Genomic DNA, 24,072 nt, shown 5'->3' with positions numbered 1-24,072 from the left:
AACTGGAAAGTTGATTGGAAGGAAGGGAGGTGGGGGTGGAAAGGAAAGGAGGGTAGAGGATGATATGGTTGGGATTCTGGTTAAAGCCAAAGATGGTGCCAATCCCAAATGTAAAGAAGCCAAGAAGCTCTGGGCTGGGAGAACACTGACCACAACCAGGGAGTTGTAGAGCTCATGGGCTTGTGAAACTAAACTCAACATGAGTCCAGTGGACAGCTGGGAGGATAGATCCACAGGTGGAAATAGACTTGAGTGTCATCATGACACAGATAGATGTAGAGCAGGTGAGTGGTTGGAGAGCATGAGAATGAGAAGTGGACCCAGGGTAGCATCCACTTTTAATAGATGGGCAGAGAAGACCAGGAACTCTGAGCCAGAAAAGAAGAAGGAAAGCTAGAAGAGCATGGTGCTTTAGGAGTCTGAGGAAGGTTGCTGGAAGTTCAGCAGACAGGATATACAAACACAAGACTGAAAACTGAGCATTAAAGGTAGTGACCTCAACACGTGGGGATCAGAACCCAATACCAGGGAGCTGAGGTTGAAGGGAAAGGCTTGGGGACAGTGGCTGTGAGATATTCATGCAGGGACAGTGATGGAGGCTATACATAGAAAACTGTGCAGTGGGCATGTTTTTTTTTTTTCTAAGATTAGCAAGATGTGGGCCTGTTTGCATACTTCGGAGGAGGATTGGGTGGCAGTGGGAAGGCTGAGAATGCAGAAAGAGAGGAAGAAAAGACAGGATGGAGCCCCTCAGGCTGCAAGGGGTGGGAAGTGACCAAAGCTTAGGCAGGCTGCAGGTGAGGATGTCACCTCCCCCACTCTCACTGCAGGAAACAGTGTCCACGGGATGGGCAGGAGTAAACTGTTGCCTCATGACTTACGTTCTTTCCAGGAAGTGGGAGACTAGGTTATTTACTAGGAATGAAAAGCCTTTGACAGAATTCCAGATTTGAGAAAACTGTAAGGAGTTTTAAATAGCCACTACAGAGAAGACTTTCCAGGGCCTATGAGGGGTCAGCAGATAATGTGCCCCATGACACCTTTTCTGCACCTCTGACAACAGCCCAGCACAGGGTGGGCACGCCATTGGTTTCCTACCCACTTGGGATTTACCAAGCGGATATGACCAGATGTCAATGGACCAGAATTGAAGATATGAAAAGAGGTTGATGAAATATGACTCAGTGGGTCATGGGGACTCTACAGTTGGCTTGAAAGGTGAGAACAAACAGAAGGGAAGTGAAGGATAGGAAGAGAGAAACAAAGAGGCAGGAATCTGAACATCCCAGGGAAGGAGCTTGAACTCTAACTTCGCATTTTTCCTTATGGAAGCCCAGCCCACTCCATACCTTTTCTGCTCGTTGAGTAGAAAACTAATCTGAACTCACTCCTCCTTGCCAATGGCCCCTCATGGAACAACTGTAATAAGGTCCGGTGAGCAATGCTTTGCTGAGATGTAAGGTTCTGTGGGACATGTTTGAAGGGGTGCATTCTTTTCAATGTCTTAGAAAACACAAACCATTTTTTGTTTGTTTGTTTGTTTGCTTGTTTGTTTGTTTGTTTTACTGACCTCCTGTGGTTGTGAGGAGCCCACTCCCTCCCAGGAGAGGCTGTGCCCTGTTCATCCACTGGAAAGGGGCTCCTACACAGGCTCTTGGGACTCCCACTACCAGCCAGGAGACTCTATCTGGTCAATGGCCCAAAAAGAAATGTTTTCTAACCCTTGGTAATCATTTTCAGGTGAAGGTAAGTAACAAGGATAGAAATATTAATTTGTTCTCTACTTCCTATTTTTCTCTAGGGGGGCTGAACTTTTCCAGGCCACAATTGTAAAGGCTGTAAAGGCAAGAATTGAGGAAGAGAAAAAGTCAATGGATCAGCTCAAGAGGCAGTAAGGAAGTTTGATTTTTACTCTCCTTCTCCTTTCTTTGTAATTGTGGTTTGTCTGATCCTGTTCAGCTGGCTCTCACCTCCCAGGGAGCCTCAGTAGCTCCGAAAAACCCACTTGTGTTAAGGAGTTTCTGGGTATGTGCTCAGTATCAGGGCGGTGGCTTATGCTCACTGGACTGAAAATGGAAGTAGTTGAACAGAAAGAGAGCTGCAGTGTGGTGGAAAGCGAGCCATGTTGGACCAGATCAGTGTCAAGTCTTGGCTCAGCTGCTTACTCTTGGAACCGTGAGCAAGTCTTTCAGAGTCTCTGAATTTCAGCCCTCTGTTTTAAATTAGGGCTCACGGTTCTACCTGGGTTTTTATAAAGATTAAATGAGTTAATGAATGAGACAGGGTCTTTCCCAGTCCCATTCAGTTCGAGTAAATGTTCATTCTATCTGTGGATTAAGGGAATAAATACAGTCCTAGCTTTGGAAGGATCTCTAAAGATATTATAACAGTCTCCCTGGGAAGAAACTGATGAGTCATGACATTAGATGACTTAAAATCCACAACAGGCTAGAGGCAGTACTAGAAATACAACCCCTGTTTCCCTGTATTCAGTTCAAGATCTTTTTTTCTACCACCATATTCTGGATAAATCAAGTAATGGACTGACTTTACTAGGAGATTTGAGAAATTCTTTTTTTCAAATTAGTTAATTTTTAAAATAGCTCTTAAAACAAATTTCCTTGGAGTGAAATTTTTAGCAGCAAATGTAACTTCTGAGGATTGGTAGTACTTCATTGAGGGGCTGGATTTAAGAGTGAATGGCCACACACATATTGCATGGTGCACTGGGTGTTATACACAACTAATGAATCATCGAGCCTTACATCGAAAACCAGGGATGTACTGTATGGTGACTAACATAATATAATAAAAAATCATTATTAATAAAAAAAAAAGAGTGAATGGCCACAGAATTCAAAACCTAGCTACTTTCTCCAGGAAAGCAGAGACTCCATCACCCCACCAGGAAAATCCCCCAAGTTTGCTAAGACTCGTTCATTCCATTCTGACCTCATTTCCCAGCTCTTTTCCCAATTCAAAAATGTGATCACATAAATTATACCATCCCATGGCATAGTTATATCCATAATCAAAGATATAAGGTATATGAACTGTTATATAAGCAGTTATCGTGTAACTGTTGCCATTGTTGTTTCTTTTTTTTAAATATTTTTTATTATATTATGTTAGTCACCATACAGTACATCCCTGGTTTTTGATGTAAAGTTCGATGATTCATTAGTTGTGTATAACACCCAGTGCACCATGCAATACATGCCCTCCTTACTACCCATCACCAGCCTATCCCATTCCCCCACCCCCCTCCCCTCTGTAGTCATTGTTGTTTCTAGTTATCTACATCATGTCTAGAGAAGTAACAGATTTGGACCCACGTTTAGAATGAGTTCCTACTTACCTGTTAGGGAAACCTGTTACTATCATTCACTTCACTGAATTTTTCCATTTGTTTAAGAACACATCTTCTTAGGTGATGGAAAGTCTGAATATAAAAGAATGAAGGTAATAATCATTGCAAAAGAGAAGCTAAAAATGTTGTTTAAGCTGCAGGAAGCAGAAATGGCACTTAGCTTAAAAATTTGAGCAAAATTTTAAGAAACCAAATTAAGAAATGGAGCACTGCAGGAGGGCAGGTCTGGGAAGTAGAGTGCAGCATTGCAGTTTCTGAGTAGTTGGGCTTCCTGAATAAGAAGACAAAATAAAAGGCACTGGCTCAATAATTAAAGATGCAATAATACATTTTTCCAGAACTGATAAGAGATTAGATTTGAAATAGAGAAGAGTCATGTGGTCTAATAGAATACTCTTGAACATCTGGGGAACAACTTGCTTTTTACGAAACAGTTCTCACACTTGTACACCTTTTTATTGGATTCTCACAACTATATGAGCTAGACAGTTCCTATTTTTAAAAAATTGCAAAACCTGGGAGAATAAAGGACTTACATTTCATCATATACTGGGTTCAAAATGGCTATGGTACGAGGTGTAAGTAGACATAAAGTATTGTATATCAAACCTTAGCATAATTATGATCATATTAGTAAGACTAGCATCGATGCAGAGCAAAATAACATGGTTGTATATATACACACACATACAGACATCCCCAAGGAGATACTTGTTGCTGATTAAAAAAACCGTTCATAAATCTCACACATACAAGTTTAAACCCAAACTGACCATCTGATGACTGTGGGTGTGTTCTTGGCATTGCAGCTGCTATTTTATTTTACAGGATGGATCGCATCAAAGCCAGGCAACAGAAATACAAAAAGGGTAAGGAGAGGATGCTGAGCTTGACCCAGGAATCAGGGGAAGGCCAAGACATCCAAAAACTCTCTGAAGAAGATGATGAAAGTATGTCAAGACATTTCCCTCTTGTTCAAGTAACTTCAGTTGAATGATAGCATGATGATGGGTAGGGCTGTAATGGGATACACGTATCTGTTTCATAAAGGACATATTTAATGACTCCATGATTTTATGAGTATCTCCTCTTCAGCAAAACAATACAATCAAACAATAACCTAGCTTTTGTTTCACAGAGATGGGTTTCTGAAGAAGTGAGCATGAATTTGATATAATCTATTCCTTTAGGGAAGATATTTCAGATATACAGTCTTTGTTGTCTTTGATTTCTATAAATTTCATACAAAAATGAATTATGTATGCATATTTTATGTGGCATCTGAATAATGGTAGTTAAGATAGCCTTCAATTAGTGTTTGTTCCAATGAAAGTGAAAATGAAATATATATTTATTATATCTGATTATGGATTTATTATATTTAATTAAGTTTAAAAGGTCTTCTTATAAATGTTTGCATGCTTTTCTATTGAAGGGAATGGAGAAATAATGCATGGTATTTTCCAGTGCATAGCATCTATTAATCACCAATAAATTTATATTTTTCCAACCATGCTTTAAAATAATCACAAGGAAATTTCTGGTTATCAGAATATATGCATTTTTACAAATTATTTGCCACTAAATTGTCTTACAAAATTTAGGTGATGCTTCTTTTCTGTTAATTCAATGGAGAATTCAGTGTGAGATGCCTTTTTGAGAGATAATCCCTTCTTTTGTATGTTGCTTTATATGCCCTGCAATACTAAAAAGAAAGTGAAAATGTGGCATAACGTTCATAGAACACTTAGTATTTGTCTTGTGAAATCAACTTGCTCATATGTGTAAACATTTCAGATTCAATATAGTTCCTTTCCCTGACCTCTGATGTACTTGTGCGACTTGTCTAGATTTTGACAATTGAGTTGTTAAAGCGTGGTTTTCAAAATTTGTTTTCTCACTTCCTAAGAATTAATATTTGGACATATTTTATTTTAGGAGAAGCAGACAAACAGAAAGCCAAGGGCAAAAAAAAGCAGTGGTGGCGGCCTTGGGTTGATCATGCTTCCAGTAGGTTTTCTTGATCCTCTTACAATTTCATCGATTCTAACCCTTATATCCTTGACCAGAATTCAGGCGTCCCTGTGACCTGTGTGTTTCATGCATGGTTTGATCCTTGTGACTTGATAGGGGGTCAGAGTGTAGGAAAATTATTATGTGAATGGGTCTCTGGGCCCCGGAGATGGGATCTTCCAGAGAAATCAGCTGGTTATCATGTTGGCTGAAGAAAGCCCAACATGTGGCTGACACTCCCGAGCACCATTTATGGGCTCAGAAAGGGAAGAAGAATTGCTACCATTTTATCTGATTCTGAGGTCTAGAGCTCTGCTGATATGTATTTGTTTTATGGCTGAAAACCCTTATTAAAAATGAGTTTTGGCTCCTCCTGGGAGAATGATCATTCAGTTCAAAGCATTTGTGACCCTCTTTGTAAGGCACTAGGCATGGATGCCAATGAGTCTCTCCTCCCTTCATCCCCAGAGCTTTGATTTTATTTGCATGTAAGGTTGTTTGGCAATTTATCGAATATAAAGATGAGGATCACTTAAAATGCATTCACTTTCTCACTCTGCCTCTTCCCCAATTTCGAAAAGCTCTCAAATTACACTCCCAATCCAAAACCTAGCATGTGGCATGGCTGCAGAGCCAGCGGCAAACTCATCCATGACCAGTTAAGAGCAAAGGCAGACAACAGGTTTTGAAAAGCAGAGCTTCACAGTCACAGAGAATTACTGTTTTCCTCCTGATCATAAAAAGGAATGAAGAATTACAGAACTCAGCGGCTGTTTTTGTTCTGCTTAGCATACGAAACATCGCTCACTATTGGCCATTGGATGGTCTTAGAATGGAGTGATCCATTTCGATCTGACCTTCCTTACACTTGTTAGACTATGGAATAAGTATTAGTTATTTTGTGCATTACTTATAATATCTTCAGGCTTTTATGCCTAGCTAATGTGATCAGACAGGAATTATCACAGAGGCCCACAACATTGCAAGATGGTGGGAGAGACTCTACTAACAGGATCTCCAGAATCACTAGAAAGTCAAATTGATCCAATTTTGCTGTGTCTAGTTCTTGGCATCACTGAGATATGGTATTGGTTTCTCTCACCCCAAATTATTTTTTTTTAATCAGCAAGCCAATTTCAGAAAGTATTGTACAAAATTTGCTCAGTGTACCAGGATGTAAGTAAATTTAATCCCAAATATTGAATTTCTAGCCTTATGGCAGAAAAAAAATCCATGAGTTTTAAAAAGTTTTATTTCCTTTGCTCCTGAGTCAAAAGACAAAGATTCAGGTTGAAATTCTGTGTGACTCTTTAATTTATTGTTCATTGGCCATGTCCGTCACGCTAATAACAGTCCAATAATGCAGTGCACTATAAGCCTATTTCTATCAAGTCACAAGTAAACTGTGCCTTTCTGTTTTTAAAGGGCCCTTTGCTAGTTTAGACAGACCTATCCATTTCAAAATTGTGTCATATTGAATGTTTTCTCTTTCACCTGGGTTCAATTCCCATTGCAATCATAGTTGTGGTTCTGTTTCTCAATTTAAACATTGCATTTTGGAAGGAATTGGATATGGTCTTTGATAATCATCTTACAAGTTGGTAATAATTTAAAGAACTTCTTATGAAAGTTATTAACTTTAGTTTTCTGATTCATTTCACCCTCATTATATCAAATTCTTAAAGACTGGTATTAAATTAAACGTGCCTTGTTTCAACACCTCTTGGTGCAATAATGCAGGAATGTGTGTAATTCATAGTTTGGAATCCGATTCTGACCGTGGTGTTAAAATTTTTAGGCAAAATATGTTTCCTTTTACAAGCTTGTGAGGAAAGGAAAAGAATGTATAAGTGGATTATTTTTTAGACCATGATGAGTTCTGACATTTATCTTTAAGCCTGAAAGCACTTTATTGAAAGCCCTTATTTTGATCTCTAGAGTCACTGGGCTTTTAAATAGATATTTCATGCAAGTGCGGAGAATGAGAATATGTGTAGTTGAAATACCTGTGTAAGTCTGTTGATGATACAATAATGTTGCTATGTTGTTCATACTACTGGCAAGCAGTCAAGAGCTTAGCATAGTTTGCAGGTGGCAAACCTTCCATTTCCATACCTATGTGCACACATACGATCGCATTATTGCTGTTCAATGATACCTTCCATTCGAGGATAGTATGTCTCTGTGCCAATTCAGTACTGTCTAAAGCAATGGCAAGCCTCGCTTCATTATTAATTATCTGAAATCGAGGTCCAGCTTTCTGGGGATACAGGCGGTAGGATTTTAAAGGTTATTTCCACACTCAGTGCAGCAATAACATCAATATCCCTGATATGTTCATGGACACGGGTTGCAGGCAGGATCTCTCTCTGAACTAACAAATGTATATGCAAGAGCTTCTCTACTTCTTACTAGCAGCTAGCAATAAAGAAAACATTCTCTGTGGTTTTCCAACTTTTACTTCAATAACATTTTACAAAAGAATAGGACACTTTCCTAAACATTTCCTGCTTTTTAAAATGTGTTAATTCTACTTCTCACATACAAATTCATAATTTTTTAAATGATCAAATCAGTGTTGGGAGTGCTTGAGATGAACACTTGTTTGAGCTCCCTGTGTCCACATGAGTAAAAGTCATAGAAGGTATGATTGAATACAATTTAAGCTATTGTTGATTTTAGAGCCTATAATGAGGGTAAAATGTTCAATCTTGTAATACTCTGTTCTTACCAAATGACCATGTGACATAGAGTCTATGTAACTTTCCTGCAAATGTCTGAGCTTCCATGAAGGCATTACTTTAATGGTCTTCCCCACTGTCAAATGTAATGCTGTAACTTTGGTTTGTTCTTGCTTATTCTTACTTATGTTGTATTGCATTTATTCCCTTGGGCCTGGACCCAGTATTCTGGGCCTGGTTCTTTCTTCAAAATAAAAGTAACGAATTACAGTGCTTCTGTTCAAGGATATAAGGCCCAATTCATTCACTCTGCATCTTCATGGATGGAGGCTTCAGACACATCTGAAATCATGGGCAAAATTATTTACCTTTTGACCATGTTTAGTGATATTCAAGCAACTAATTCTAAACAAGCCAAGGTTTTCCATTACCTTACAAATACGAATCCAAAAGAAACCGAAGACATCATGTGATGTCATCCAAAAGACACCTCAGCATTTAAAAACTTGAATATAACTTGAAAATATTCATATTTTTTCCTGCAATGATGGTACAGTTGTTGTAGCATCAGAAATGTATATGCTGGGTCTCTTTTCCCTGATAAGCTTAAAATAATGCTCAAACCAATAAAGATTGGATTCTCAAATTTCTTTAAGTCTCTGGACATTTCCGCTTTCTCTGCTCCTAACTTTTAGCACAGCAATATGTTCTTGCAGGGAAAATATCAGGCAAGACAAGGGCAATCCGTACTGTTTGTGCTTTGTGTCTTATGATGACCAGAAGCCCAACAGTGCTAAACCATATGGACCCTGTCTGCCCTGCCTCGGTCTGTCCCATGCTACGTGTAGAAACAGCCAGAGTGCAGTGGTGGTGTTTTTGTGGTTGTATTCTTTTTTTCATGTTACCTGCCCATTTCCTCCTCATGGCAATGTGTTGTTGTTGGTCTTGCCATATATGTCACGTCCCTGTGTCACATGTGGAGGAGCCAGGTCTGCACAGTAGAAAGTGAAGTGGAAGTTGGTGATGCTGATTCTTGGTCCTCAATCATCCTGATTGGCATTTCTATCACACACTTGACCCCTTCAGACAACACCAAGTCCTTCACTTCACTTTGGCCTCGTCTAAAGGACCCAAATTGCTGAATTGTCTGAATTGTGAAACCCTGAACAGTTTTCCATCCATTATGTCGGCCATCTTGGTAACAAAACTGATTGCTGCCGAGTTGATCTGATGCATCTGTGTAAAACTGACAATGAAGAAGAAAGAAACTATCAGATGAACCCAGTAGTGGCCGGTTTTCTTACCTGGTGTAGACAAGGCCTCATGCTCTGTAGACCCAACCATGCCAACACCATGTAGGGTTAGCCCAGAATGAGTTCTCTTCATCTCTTGTCTTTTCCTCCCTACCAACATCTCTTGCTGTGATCTTTTGTGAACAGTTTGTGTATCTTTGGGGGGTATTTCATTAATAAGCCCTTAATGATCTTATATCTCTTTCAAGAAATAAGTAAATATTTTGTTTTGCTTAGTGGTCAGGAGTGGAGATTATTATTTGTTTGAAACGGATAGTGAAGAGGAGGAAGAGGAAGAATTAAAAAAGGAAGATGAAGAACTTCCAAGAAGGTCAGCTTTCCAGGTAATTATGGGGTTGGGAAAACCAGGTCCTCTGTTAGTTGAAGAGCTTTTCTTTCTGACAGACCTTGATTGCAGGCCTAGACTTCTGCCACATTGTTCATGTGTGTCATAGCTTCCAGAAGCTTATTCCTCATTAAACTGTAATGCCGCTTGCTCTCAGCATCAGTATAGTTACTGCAAGAACACTGTTCCCACCAGGTCTTCATTCACTTGCATCAAAAAAAACCTTCTGATGCTATAAACAAAAAATAAAGCTTCCTGGGATGAACTTTATTTTTCTGTTACAAGTAGGGGTGAAGAAGACTTCTCTGGCATCACTTTGGATAGCTTGAGGGGACTTATATTTTGATATGTGAAGTAGTTGATCATAAATTAAAGCACTTGGTTTATTTTGAAACAAATGGTCATTTAATGGTACTTCAAATTTTGAAAATCCATTTCATTTGTGTTGCCAAGGGTTTGAGAATTGATTGAAATCCTGAAAATAGCTAGCACAGTTCTGATTTTTTCAGCTAAATTACCTTTCCTTTTCAGAACCTGCCAGATCATTCTTAGTTATATAGCCCACCAGCCCAGTATGGTGTATCCAGGGAATGTCTAATCAATGCTTGTTAAAGATGAGAACTGGTCAGTAGAGTTACATATGGGGTGAAAGCTTGGTATATATTTCTTTTATGAAGGAGTCACATGTTAGGACTATTATTTCTCAGTTATTATACTCCAAGACACAGAGTGATATCCATCAAGCCACATGATGTGTCCATGAAAAGGTCACTGTTACTTTGCTGGCCAGGTCTTCTCAAGCTGGAGGGTGACATCTGCCCCTGTATTCCCAATGAAATTAAAGAACTAAATTATTTGTGGGACACCTTGTTCTGATGCTTCCTCACTGGCCCCATTGCTACCTGAGTGTGTTTCTTGAAGACAGTGTCTGTGTGCGTGTGTGTGGCTGGCTTGTCAAATACTAATGACTTGTTTATTTTTATTCTAACGAGTTTTCTTATAACCATCACTCCCCCACTCAGCAAAGGAGAAGACATGATCATCCTCGCCATGTTTATGGGTTACATGCAGTGACTATTTTCCTTATTCCTAACCTATAAGCAGAGCACATTTTATTCTAGCTTCAGTGATTGGCACGTTTTAACCTAGTTGATGTTATTGTAGAGACGAACTCATACCGACATCATATATTAAATTATTAGTCATTGGTGTTTTTCTACTAATCACTCTTGCTTTGTCCTTCTTTGTAGAGAGCTATTGGGAAGTTTGCGTCGGCCATTTTAGCCTTGCCAAAGTCTGTCATTAAACTTCCCAAAACTATTCTTCAGTATTTAATCAGAGCTGCAAAGGTATTTGATGTTTCACTGATGTGTGGTGTGTGACCCTTTGCTCCGCAGAACTTTAGACAAGCAGATCCCTGTTGCCCTACATCTGCATTTTCCCTGTTCTATAGATCGTACAATGGAGGAACTATATGAACTTAAAGTAGTAGGCAAACCTTTCCAAGGAGAGTTTTGAGAAGCCAAATTTCCTATTATTTGATTCTTGTTCTTCAGATCACACCAGAGCCTGTCGAAACATAGAGAAAATGCAGATAAACGTCTACTCTGTCCTTCTTGTAGTTTTGCCTAAGTCACATCTCATTTTAAAAGGGTCACATCTGGTTGCATGCATCAGTCATGATGTGTAAAATGTGTGATAATTGTTCTCAGAAAGCTGGTAAAATTACAAACGAGTTGATAAAAGACTCATTTTGCTCCATCTCTTTGTTGGCTTCCCTTTCAAGTCTCCATCTTCCCTAAATTGGATATCGTCTTCCATTCACTCTTCTGACTTTAGTTCAACCCCTCCTGAGGCTGTGCTGCTGGATAAAGGCTGTGTAGGTTCTCACTCCAACATCACCCCAGAGAGTGTGGAATAAACTGTGAGAAAGCTACTTGTCAATTCATCTAATGCACAGCAGAAATTATCCAGCTACCTATGCTGTAGTACTCATTACTGAAAATCATAAATAATGAATTACTATTCGTGTACTTTATAGAAAGTTGGTTCTGTTGGTGTAGTCTGGGGCAGGCACTTAAACTCTTCGGTCTTTATACTCATGTCTTAAGCAGATGTTTGGATAGTGAGGGAGACCAGCACTTCTCCCATTTCACCTGGAATCTTATTTAAATGCAGGTTATGTAAATTAAGCAGGTCCTGCCTAAGGCACTTAGAATTCTGAATATTTCTTGAGCACCCAGAGGAAAGACAGCTGCTGGTCCATCTTGAGTAGGGGGTCTAAACTACTAGGTTCCTCCCATTTTAAAAATTTTAAATGATTGTTAGTTTAATATTCAATGTGTTCACTTCTTTAGGATTCTTTTTTTCCCTTTTATGACAACCATATAACTCTCTCCACTCATATTCAAGAATTTATATGAAATATTGAAACATAATTATTCTCCATCTTACTTTAAAAAATAAAAACAGGAACACCTGCGTGGCTCAGTTGGTTAAGCCTCTGACTCTTGACTTTGGCTCAGGCTCAGGTCGTGATCTCAGGGTTGTGAGATCAAGTCCCATGTTGGGCTCCACACTGGGCATGGAGCCTGCTTATGATTCTCTCTCTCCCTCTCCCCTTCCGTCCCCCAGCTCCCTTTCTTAAAAAAAAAAAAAATATATATATATATATGGATATATATATCCATATATATATGGATATATATATATAAAAGATATGGTATAGATAGATAGATTTATATATATATATATATATATATATATATATATATATGATAAAAACAAAAACAAACAAAAAACCTTATTACAGACAACATAAAATCCTGGGTCACACATGAATTAAAGGACAGTTTATTAAATTTTACCAATTTCAGTGAAAAATCTCCATCCACTTCAGTAAGGGTCTCTCCTGTTTTAAAAATTAAATGCTTTTTGCATCGTACATTTTCAGTAAAAGGAACCTCATTTCCCCCAACATATATGATAAAACTTAAGATAAAATCACACGATCAGACTTAAGATATAACTTAAGATGAAGTTAATAAATAAATAAATACATACATAAAATTTAAGATAAACTATCTTATCTTAATGCAGACTAGTAGTGGCAATTTGAAGAAACTAAAGGTCATTTATGGACATTTTCATGTAATTTTTTCTACTTGGTTAGTGGTGTGTGTGTCCCATGAACTTGGATGGTAGTTATAGCTACACTGTGAGAATTGAGAGGTTCCAGTAAGAAACTTCTATTTCTTGTCTCAGTAAGAATTGGTATCTTTCCTCCTACTTTGTTATCATCATTTCCTGAAACAGCCAGACTGACCCTCTATCAAACATTCCTGGCCCTATACAGGGTTTGTAGTTCCAAACATCAACATTAAGATAATTTACCTATGAATAGGGACTCCTCATAAGATTTTCTCCCCGACTCTTGTTTCCCCTTATTTGAATTGTGTAAATTCTCATCTCAGTGAGAAACCACTGATGGGCTTAATCATTTAGGGATCATAGGTAGCACCAGGAATTTCCTTGATAATGGCACTCAGCCATCTTCAAGAGTTCTGCAATTCTGTCCTAAATGCCCCTTCTCTCTCTCCTTCTCACCCTCCTTCCCCATTTTCCTCCAGAACAAAAGAATTCCTCCAACTTATACACCTAATGGATTCACAGATCCTGAGTTACTTTTTTATTTTCTATTTTGAGGATTTTGGCTTTATCTAAAACCAATATTGTCATAACCCTTTCTTTAAAGGAATTGTCATCACATGTTGCTCTAAAACCTGAAAATTTCTTGCATTTAGCAGTTCAGATTTTTGTAAAAGAATCAATATTTTGCTGAAACAAGTTTGCTTATTAATGTGCTAAACCTCAAAGCCATTCTTTTTGGTAGGTGGCAGGTTTAATAAGCAAGGGAATTTACATACGTGGCAACGATATTCTTGATGGAGTTCCCAGTTAGCATGCTCAGTACACATCTATCGTAAATTCTTTCATTTCGTCCTTCTTCCAGAGTCAGTTCATCTTCTCATTTTTCAAAAAACATTTTTGGCATAAAATAGGATTATTTTTTGCCTCTGGGTTTATTTTTCAGAAATAATACGGATGTTCCATTAGTGCTAATTCCCCATAGATTCAGATTTCTACGAGTGAGAAAAAAGGAATGTTCCTCCTTAGTCACCTACGACCTTTACATTTCCATACCTTGAAAAGTTGGATCCCCCCCTTTTTTTTACTGACATCATCATGCCAGTGGTTTGCTTACACTGTGTTTTTCAAAGATTTCAGAAATCTGAAAATAATGCAGAACACAGTGAAAGTGTCTGGGTTTACAAAGTGCCCCCACAAAATGTTCCTTTAACTTTACCATCGTAATAGAAAACCCAGCTTCCCTGAGACCCAGGCGTGTTTGTGGGTGCATGAGGGGCATGCCTGCTTGGCTTCATGATTACAGATGGCTGACTTTGTGTATCAGGGCTTTCTTTTGGTTCCTCTGCATGACTTGGGAGACTGTTGGTGGGTGGGCTGTGGAAAGTTGCTCTATGCTGGTTATCGGTTTTATTATATTAACGTAACCATTTTCAGGTCTTGAAAAAAAATGACCAAAGGCAACCAAAAGCACCACAGTTTTCCTTCCATGACATTCTGGAATAACTCCTTAACCTTAATATCACATTATTTTTTCCTCTCCAATAACTAATCAATCTACAAAACCCTTTCTCAAGTTGTTGGTCATAGCTGTTTTTCACAAGGGAGAGTATCAAATGTGCAAAACTATTTTTCCAAAGTAAATGCATAAAGGACATTTTGTTTTTGACTCAAAGTTTATTTGCAAGGGGAGAAAACTACTCCAGGGACACTTAGCAAAGTGCCCAGCTTATTCCTATTCTATGTCCTACAAAAGATTCAGTAACTCTCGCAAGTGGTGGTGGTACAAGGGGACGTGGGAGTAATGGTGGTTACCCAAAGTATCTCATGATTGTGATACCAAATGAAATATGTTCCTCCAACATCTGTTTTCATATTTTATTTCATGATAATGGAAATAGCACAGGTCAACTCACAATACTGAGGGACATGGGAGCAGGAGATCTAGCTTGTGCTGGGAGAAAAAAAAAATATATATATATATCCAAAGTCAGAAAGTTTGGTGTTGGTCCCTTCTCTTTTCATTCAAATTATTAAAAAGGCAGAAAATAATTGAACTTTCCCCCTTCAGTTTGTTTACCAAGCCTGGATCACTGACCCTAAAACAGCACTCCGACAGAGACGCAAAGAGAAAAAAAGGTCTGCAAGAGAAGAACAGAAGAGAAGGAGAAAAGGCTCTGGAGAGGGTAAGTGTTGTGTGAAGGCAGAGTCCACCCAGCAGTCTCTGTTCTTGTGGCCCTGAGCTACCAAAGGAAACTACAAAGGACAGACGCTTTTGGAGGAACATCATTCTCATATTCTAAGGAGTATGCAGAGTTCTACTTGTCCATCATTGCTCATGTCTGACCCTTGGAATAAGTAAAAACATGAATTTAAATTAAGATACATTTTATAAAATGAGAAGAGAGAGGAGCAAAATAAATCCAAAGAAGGTAGAAGGAAAAAATTAATTTTTTAAGCAGATGTTAAGTCACAGAAAAGAAATACAAGACAAGGTCAATCATTAAGTGAAAAGCTGTTCTTTGAAGAAAATAGTAAGATGGATAAACTTTTGGAAATCTGATTAAGAAGAAAAGGAAAAACGCACTTAAACAGCATCAGGAGCCAAAAATGGAGCATAACTACCAATGCCATATTCAACATTACATTTGAAAACATACAATAGGAACACATTTCTGAAGACAGGAAAAATTCCAAGCTACAACTGTACAGCAAAAGCAAAGTGAAAGTGGGGCACTGAGAAAAAATATTTTCATTATATGTAATCAGACTAAAGATTAGTATTCTGGATATACTAAGAACTCCTAAAGAGCAGTAAAGAAAAGTTCAACCCAATGGACGAATAGATATGAAAAACACTTCACAGATTAGGAAACAGAAGTGGGTAAAAGAAGCCCAGGTTCACTACTAATACAAGAAACACGACCAGCCGTTTGACATACTGTTTTCCTTGTTTGTTTGTTTCTTTACCTATCAGATTGGCAAAAACCCAAACATTTGTTAATATCACTGTTTGGAGCTAGGGGGAAGATAAGTGTTTGTATGAGTTACAGCCCATACAACACTATAAATGGTGTAGTGGAGTAGTCCGTCCACTTTGAAGAGCGATACGTTGATATCTAAAAAAAATGTTATTTGTACATATCCTACTACAGACCAGTCCCACTTCTAGATGTGTGGCTTAACCTGAAATGATATTTGCACATGTGCACAAGGACCTATGTCTAAGAATATTTATCAAACTTTATTTGTTAATAACAAAAACTTGGAATTCTATTCTGTAGTTTAAAAAATGAGATGGATTACAGTGGATCCTAGAACAATGTGGGGGTTGGGCACTGACCGCCACACAGTCAAAAATCCTGTATAACTTTTGACTCCCCAAAAACTTAACTACTAAAAGGCTTTTGTTGACCAGAAGCCTTACCAATAACATAAATAGTCGATTACTACGTATTTTGTATGTTATATGTATTATATACTGTATTCTAACAATAAAGTAATTAGAGAAAAAATGCTATCAAGAAAATCATAAGGAAGACATAATATATTTGCAGAACTGCACTGTATTTATAAAAAATAACCAGCATTATAAGTGGGCCTGCACAGTTTAAACCTGTGTTGTTCCAGACTCAAGTGTACTTTAAACTTGACATCTTCTTAAATGAAAAGTATTATGTTTCAAATGGCACGCACATTATAAAACCATTTATGAAATAACGGAAGTGAACGTTACTCAAGACAGTATTTTGCATTTTTAATGGACACATATAATAGTGTATAAATGCAAGAGAAAGATCAGGAAGAATACTTAGCAATTAATAACAGTGGTTACTTCTGGGAGAAGAGTAGGGGAGGAGTCTCTTCTGTGGAGAGACTGAGATTAAGTGGTATGATTTTAGGGAACTTTAGGCTTATCTGTTATCTTTTGATTCTTTACAAAGAAAATATACATAGACTTTCTTGCCAAATTAAAAATGTCTTCAAAAATCAAAGGAAAGGAAGCATAATTACTAATGGAATTCTAACTACAAACTCTCTCTCCGCTTTGACCATTCTGCTCCCTGCTACCTCCTGGTAGCCTTAATTTTATTTTACTTTACTGGGTTAAAAGACAAAATGAACCATGACAGACTATGGACTCTGGGAAACAAACTGAGGGCGTCAGAGGGGAGGGGGGTGGGGGAATGGGATAGGCTGGTGATGAGTATTAAGGAGGGCACGTATTGCATGGTGCACTGGGTGTTATATGCAAGCAATGAATCAAGGAACTTTACATCAAAAACTAGGGGTGTACTGTATGGTGACTAACATAATATAATAAAAAATATTAATAAAAATAAATAAAACATAAATAAAAGACAAAATGAAGACACGGCCAGTGTAACAAGTCAAACAGTTAAGAGGTAGATGTGATAATCTGCCATGGGAACCCATCCCCACAGGTGCCAAGTCCTCACATGTGCGGTGCTAATTTCCACTCCTTACTGGTGTGTGTACGTAAATGTGTGCAGGCAAATTTTCCTTTGCTTATTTTCAAAAACGAGTTCATGCTATACAGATCACTCTGATATGTTCACTAGCAATGTGTCATGAACATTTCTCCAATTAAGTATTTATAAAACTATATCATCCTTTTTTAATGGCTGCAAAATCGTCTACAAGATGGATATGCATAATTTATTCAACTATCCCATCACTAATGGACATTAAGTTTGCTTCCAAATTTTTGCCACAATGAATAATGCTATCATAGATATCCTCACACAAAAATGCATACAGTCATACATACATGTGTGTGTGTGTATCTTTAAATGCAAAACAAAAATTCAGGAAGAACACAGGCTTTCCACAGAAGAGATTATAAAAAAATGGGATTTCTGAGTAAGGGGATGTGATTTTCTTTACTTTAATATATATTTTCCGAAAAGGTTTTAGAAATTTACACTCCTACATGTAAACTACATGTAGCCATTTTGCTATAGCCTTATCCTACAGAATGTTGTTATTTTTTTATAATTGTTTATCTTTCGCAGGGATGACAAATGGCTTTTATTTTCATTTGAATTTACCTAACTAATGAGACTGAGCATTTTTTTTATTTCATATTTTCATGGTATTCTGTACTTCCAAATCTGAGGTTTAAACGTTTTTATCATTTTCCATAATATCATTCTATTGAGTTGTTTGTCCTTATTGATTTAGGGAATATTTATATATTATGGATATTATCCTTTTCTCATGTGTTACAAGTATTTTTTCCCCATCCAGTGCTTATCTTTTGATTTAGTTTTTGGTAGTTCAGGTTATCTAAACAATTTTTAATTTTTTCTGATGTCAAAGAGGTTTTGATTTCTTTTTGCAGTTTCAGTCTTTCCGTGTTGTGTAAGAAAGTCTTCCCCTGGATATTTATGCAAATGTTTCCCTTTATGTCCTCCCAGTTTTAGTTACATTTTGAATTTTTATTATTCTGTGATGTAGAGATCTAACATGTTTACTTTTACATAGATAGGCATTAATGCTCTCCCTGTTTATTAAATTATTCTCCCTTTTTCTAGTGAATTTGAATGCTACTTTTGTCCATATTCAGCTACCATTTATTCTTTGGTCTATTTCTGGACTCTGGACTCTGATCCATTATCCTACTGTCTAGCTCCAGGCCAATGTCATCTATTTTTGAGTTCAGTAGCTATCAAGTTAGTTTTAATACTTAGTGTTGCAAATTACCCCTCACTATCCCCTTCTTTCCCCCCAAATTCATATTTGCTATCCTCCGACATCTGTTCTTAGGAAATTTTCTGATGAGCTCTAAAAATGTGTTTTTAGTCATCCTGTAAATATCTCATTATTCTGTTTAATGAAGATAATTTCATGTGCAAATGTTTACCTTCAGATCAAAAACAACAACAATTAAAAGGTATTGGGACAAAAATAGATGTTTATTTTTTCCTTTAATAAATATTTATTTAGGCCCTTCTTCTTTGGTAGAAGGGCTCGTCCCTTCCAGATTCCTTCCAGACAGATGAAGTGCGTCGATTCAGCCCTTCTGAAGTGCCAGGTGCTATTATAAGTGCTTTGTAGGCTGTAACTCATTTGATCCTTACAACGGTCCAGGACATTTTATTGTCCCTGCCCTACAGATGAGGAAATGAAATACCAGAGAGTAAAAGAAGTGGCCTAAGGTCACACAGCCATCCAGATGGGTCTGGAATTCATACAGACATCCTGACTCCAAACCTTTCTATCTTGACAAATGGGGAACACAAGTATAGGGGGAAAAATCCCTAATGATGTGGAAACTGCAGAGTTCCATTTAAAAATAAGCATAGATAAAATAGTGTGAGACCAGAAGAAGAAAGGAGGACTTATAGCCAAGAGTATAAAGAAACGAAGTACTTCATAAAGAAGTGCTCTAATAGAGCCTGACCTTCTGGCAAAAGAAAGCAAACTGTATATGAAAGGTAAAGAGCAGGTCAGCTTAGTTGGTAAAGACAAGATGTGATGGAAAACAGCATGGTAGGAAATAAGTTTGGAAAGGTTAACTGAAGTCAGTTCATGAAGGGTCTTAGTACTACCAGTACTACAGGGCCCAGTGATAGCTGGATTTTTTAGATAAATAACAATTAATGTGTTAGCTTAAGTATAATGTGGACATGTGGTATGGGACGTAAACTAAAAAAAATGTGTTGTTTTTCTTAAATTCAGATTTAACTGGGTGTCCCATATTTCCATTTGCTAGATCTGATATCCTTAGCCTGAAATAAGAGACTAAAAAATAAAATGGGGCCCTACAATATCATACTACTGGGTGACACACTAAAATACGTAACATGACCTCAAGGTATTCAAAATTAAAATGTCATGGTATGTATCAGGAGTCAATACACTCTTTCCATAATGGGCCAGATAGTGAATGTTTTAAGTTTCACAGGCCATAAGTGGTTCTCTTTGTTAAAATCTGAATTTCGTATCATTTTCACATGCCAAAATATTGCTCTGAACTCACAGGCCATTTAACAATAGGAAGCTGGCAGGATTTAGCCAGTGGGTTATACTTCACTCATACCCAGTTACACGTGATTCTTACTCTGGAGTAAAGAGAATCTGAGAGCTATGAATTCTTACAACTCTTCTCCAAGAACTCTTTAATAAGGCAGAATATTCTAGATTTAATTACAAAATTCCTTTTAGTCCAGAAGAGTAGTGTTGACACTTGATTTACCCTAAAAGGATCTAACTCCTGTTTACTGATCACACCGGGCAGGTCCTGTGGAGTGGGAAGACCGAGAGGAGGAACCAGTCAAAAAGAAATCTGATGGACCAGGTAACCAAGCAAAGACAAATATGAGCTGGGGGAAATTTGAAAATGTTGCTTTCCCAGAAGGTATGTCATGGAAGGCTGCCTAAAAATAATTCATCAAATACTGTTTCTGGACTTTGGCCAAATAATCAGTGTCCCTTGAAATCTCATCTCTAGTGAAATTTCCAAGTGACTCCTTAAAGTAGATCTGACCCTTACACTGTTGGATTAAATGTTGGATCAGAGTCAGTTTGTAAATTATCTTACCCAAATACCTGTGAAAGGGGATTTGGGGGAGCAAATTATAAATGTCCCATGGAAGCCACCAAAAGAAAAGCACAAAAAAATACTGGCAATTAATTTTAAAGGACATAGAAAGAAGGAGTTTAGTGAGAGAAGTACAGTGGGGGAAATGAGAGGTACCCTAGAAGCTTAGGTCAAAGTCCTCACTGGACGAAGGGCACACCTGTTCCCAGTGAGTTTGCTCAGGACTCTAGGGCTACTAAGTGACAGAGTCAGGGACCGAATCCATGTCTTCTAACTCCGCTCAGTCATGGTGTCATTTGGGCTTCACATAGGTGTGACTGGGAGGAAGATTTCTCCATGAAGGAAGAAAAAAAAGGCAAAACAAAGCTTCCACATGAAATGAACTCAGAATCCTTTCTAATTCCATAAACATGCCATTTCCACACTGTCACAGGGTTGGAATCCCTGTGTGCATTATTTATCAGCAGGTACTTCCAACAATGCCATCTGCTGGCCCAAAATGAGACTTCCCCAAGGCTGTCTAACACCGTCGTTGGCACAATTTTTAAACCTGAACCCCATTTCCGGAGTATTTGACTCACACATATGGGGAGCCAGATGTTCTCTTACTGCTGCACAGCCACATACAATAACAGTAGTTAACCCTTTAGATCACACATCTCTGCTGGGCGCTTTTCCAAGAGCTTTAGGCATCTTCACTGTTTACCTCAAAAACCCTCTCCCTCATTTTACAGATAAGAAACTGAGGCAGAGAAATATTAGCTAACTTTTCCAAGTCTACACAACCACTAAGGGGTAGAGTTGGGATTTGAACCCAAAAAAGTCTAAATCCAGGGTGGGTACCCTTCACCACTGTGCCTTACTGCCTCTCTGGCTAAGAAATAAATAAAAATTAAAAGTGCAGTTTCTCATGTTAGTTTGTGATCGCTCGACTTAAGAAACTGTGCGTTATTCATGTCTCCAGCACAGCAATTTAATCTTACCATCAGGACCACGCTCTGCAAAACTGTGAAATAATCGTATGTATCATCACAACTTCAGGCAATCATTTTGAACATGAGAAAAAAAATAAATTGTCCAAAATGTGACATGCTGCTAAAGTTTATTAATAGGTGTAACCCCCAAGTCCTTCAGTCTCCAGGGCTCAGACTTTCTTTTTATGTCTACACAATGCAGCCAGAGATTCCATCCAAAGCACTGCGGAAAATATGTACCTTCCTCAGATTAAACCCAAAACAGGTTGGGGGGAGGGGCAAGAGCAATATAGGTGCCCCAGGCCACCTCTGGCTCAGAATGGGTCTTCTGTGAAATCTGCAGGACCTCCCTCTGTTCAGCTTCATGTAGCAGCTCTTCCCTTCCTGGGCTTCTTTGCTCAACAGAAGATACTCTCATTTCCTTACTTTCTGAAGTACGCCTCATGGAAGACTGTTAGGTGTGACAGCATTTTACAGAAGCTTTGGGGGAGAGCAGGGGTGGGGGGCAGTGATGGCAGAGGCAGGCTACAACTTAAAAGGGAAAGCCAGTGATCATATTCGTACCTCAGTGGGTCTCTCCCCAGCTGGTGCCTCTGGGGCCTGGCTCATTAGATCATTCCCGCTTTCTTCCCCAGGTACCAGCTGGCAACTCCAAGATTCCCGTTCCTTCAGTAGGTAGAACTGTTCAACTCTTCTTTGTCTCTACCTTGCCCACCTGGACTCTGTCCTGAGGCCACAACGTCCATAGATAAACTTCCCTTCGATGCTTCTCCTTTTGAAAAGAGCAAACCTTTCCCTGGGAGAAATTCTGCCTTCCTCGTAGGCAACCCAATTCACAAATCACTTTTTTCCCCCTATTATAAAGTTAAATTCAGAGTCAGACTGTGGTTCTTTTGATTGGGGGAAGATTGAGGAATAACAGTTGTTTTTCTTGGTGGTGGTAGTGGTGCTGGTGTTTTAGGGTTTTGTTAATAAATACTAAGGCAGCTTTTAATTCATTGTGGTGTTCACTAGGCATTCACTTTACTGCAGTCAATGTTTGAAATCGCTAATAAGACAAAATTTTTTAAATGGCAAATTAAAGATATCACAGGGATCAAAATTTGGTGGCATGGCTTGAAGGGTTCCTTGTTGAGAAACCATTGGTTTACAGGAATGGAGGAGCAAGACAGTTAAGGTGCCATCTTCCCTCTTTTATTTTGATTCTGACCTAAAATAAGTTAGGTCACGGCTATGGAACGTCCTCTAACCTTAACAATGGTCAGGGAGCTGTGGAATTCCCTGAGGGCACAAGAGAGCACGTGTGCTGCACCCAGATGATGTCCAGTTATGATGGCAATCTGAGCTGAGCTTACCATGCTGGACAGTTCTATCAGTCTCCCCACATGGCAGCTGTAGGCAGTGAAGACAAGCCAAGTACACCAGGATTCCACAGCATCTGTTGGTTTGCACAGGATCAATCCCATGTGCAGAATTCTGTCATTGGCACAGCTCAGTAGAATGAAATAGGAATAAAGAAGATAATTCAGTAGTATCAATATGCTCCTAGTATACATACTGAGCTCTTTATGCAATAGCTGGAAGGTGATTTAACTGAAATGCAGCTGCAGTACCAAGCATCAAAAGTCTTACTGAATCAATAGAATTGTTTCCAACAATAATCATTACTTAAGAAAAGAAGTTTATAGAAAAAACATTAAAGGACCCAGTTTCCTGAACAGATACTGTGTTTCTATCCCCGTGTCAATAAGAGAAATATCTTTGAGTGCAATCTCTACTTTTTATCAAACCTGTTATCTGTACATGGACTTATTCTGACTGATGTTTTGACCACAGGATAAAAATTCTATCCCAGTTTGGTTTTGATGCCGACAGTGCATGTGTAGAAAGACCTACCCATAACTTCCTATACTGCCTGTCCTCCTCCACGCCCCCCATCATGCGGAGTGTCTTGGGCGTCACTCCGTATTAGATATGCAGGTCTGAAACCAGGTCTGCCTTTGGTAAAACATCGCTGTGCTACCCAACAGCAAAATGGCCGATGGCATTTTGCTCCTTTGAAATCTTGTTGCTTTTCTTCTTCCTAGATAATATCATCAAGAGGATATTTAATATTTTGAAATTCACCTGGGTTCTGTTTCTGGCAACAGTGGATAGTTTCACAACTTGGCTTAACTCCATTTCAAGGGAACATATTGATATATCTACAGTTCTGAGAATTGAAAGATGCATGCTGACCAGAGAAATTAAAAAGGTAACACTGTTGGTACAACTCTTTTTGCTTCTTCCCACATTATAAAGATTTTAAAAGTCAGTGTCCAGAGCTCCAAATAGGATAATACAAAATCTACGGTCTGTCTTTCAGACAGTGTTTACATAACCCCTCTGTTTTTCTGTATATTTAAATCTGTTCCATACTCAGAATTAAAATAATCAGACACTACATGCACACACGCGCCCACACGCGCACACAGTCCTGGGACAGCGGCCAGTTTATTCATTCTGTTCCCTCCCCTCCCCCGTGTGCAGGTGCACAGACTCTGCTGTCACATGAAGGATTATGTTGTTTAGTCTGGGAAGTTTGATCTGAAACTTTTCTGAGGAAAAATTAAAATATATGCAGAGCAACAAAATATAGTCATATACAGTTTATAGATACTATTTGAACCTCATAGTCTGTTT

At 38.4% G+C, this 24,072-nt stretch overlaps 1 protein-coding gene across 5 annotated transcripts in view; it reads left to right on the top strand.

Annotated features, from left to right (window-relative positions):
- Positions 1 to 24,072, top strand: part of PIEZO2 (piezo type mechanosensitive ion channel component 2) — a 450,496-nt gene that overhangs the window by 385,314 nt on the left and 41,110 nt on the right. For 4 of the 5 annotated variants that reach the window (XR_006778951.2, XM_045793888.2, XM_045793887.2 and 1 more), the window contains 7 exons: positions 1,802 to 1,891; positions 4,199 to 4,320; positions 5,309 to 5,380; positions 9,594 to 9,700; positions 14,921 to 15,035; positions 20,114 to 20,173; positions 23,478 to 23,644. Coding sequence is in view for 4 of the 5 variants with exons in the window: in XM_045793888.2 (XP_045649844.2) it covers positions 1,802 to 1,891; positions 4,199 to 4,320; positions 5,309 to 5,380; positions 9,594 to 9,700; positions 14,921 to 15,035; positions 20,114 to 20,173; positions 23,478 to 23,644 (733 nt within the window). In the remaining variant the exon portion in view is untranslated. Of the gene's footprint in view, positions 1 to 1,801; positions 1,892 to 4,198; positions 4,321 to 5,308; positions 5,381 to 9,593; positions 9,701 to 10,952; positions 11,052 to 14,920; positions 15,036 to 20,113; positions 20,174 to 23,477; positions 23,645 to 24,072 lie in introns of all 5 variants that reach the window. The other variant, XM_045793889.2, reaches the window with a different exon arrangement.

The sequence above is a fragment of the Ursus americanus genome, chromosome 19, assembly GCF_024610735.1.
Source record: "Ursus americanus isolate L20-20 chromosome 19, mUrsAme1.1.p, whole genome shotgun sequence".
Classification (NCBI taxonomy): Eukaryota; Metazoa; Chordata; class Mammalia; order Carnivora; family Ursidae; genus Ursus; species Ursus americanus.
The sequence above is the reverse complement of the archived record's forward strand: the minus strand, read 5'-3'. Positions and strand labels throughout refer to the sequence as shown.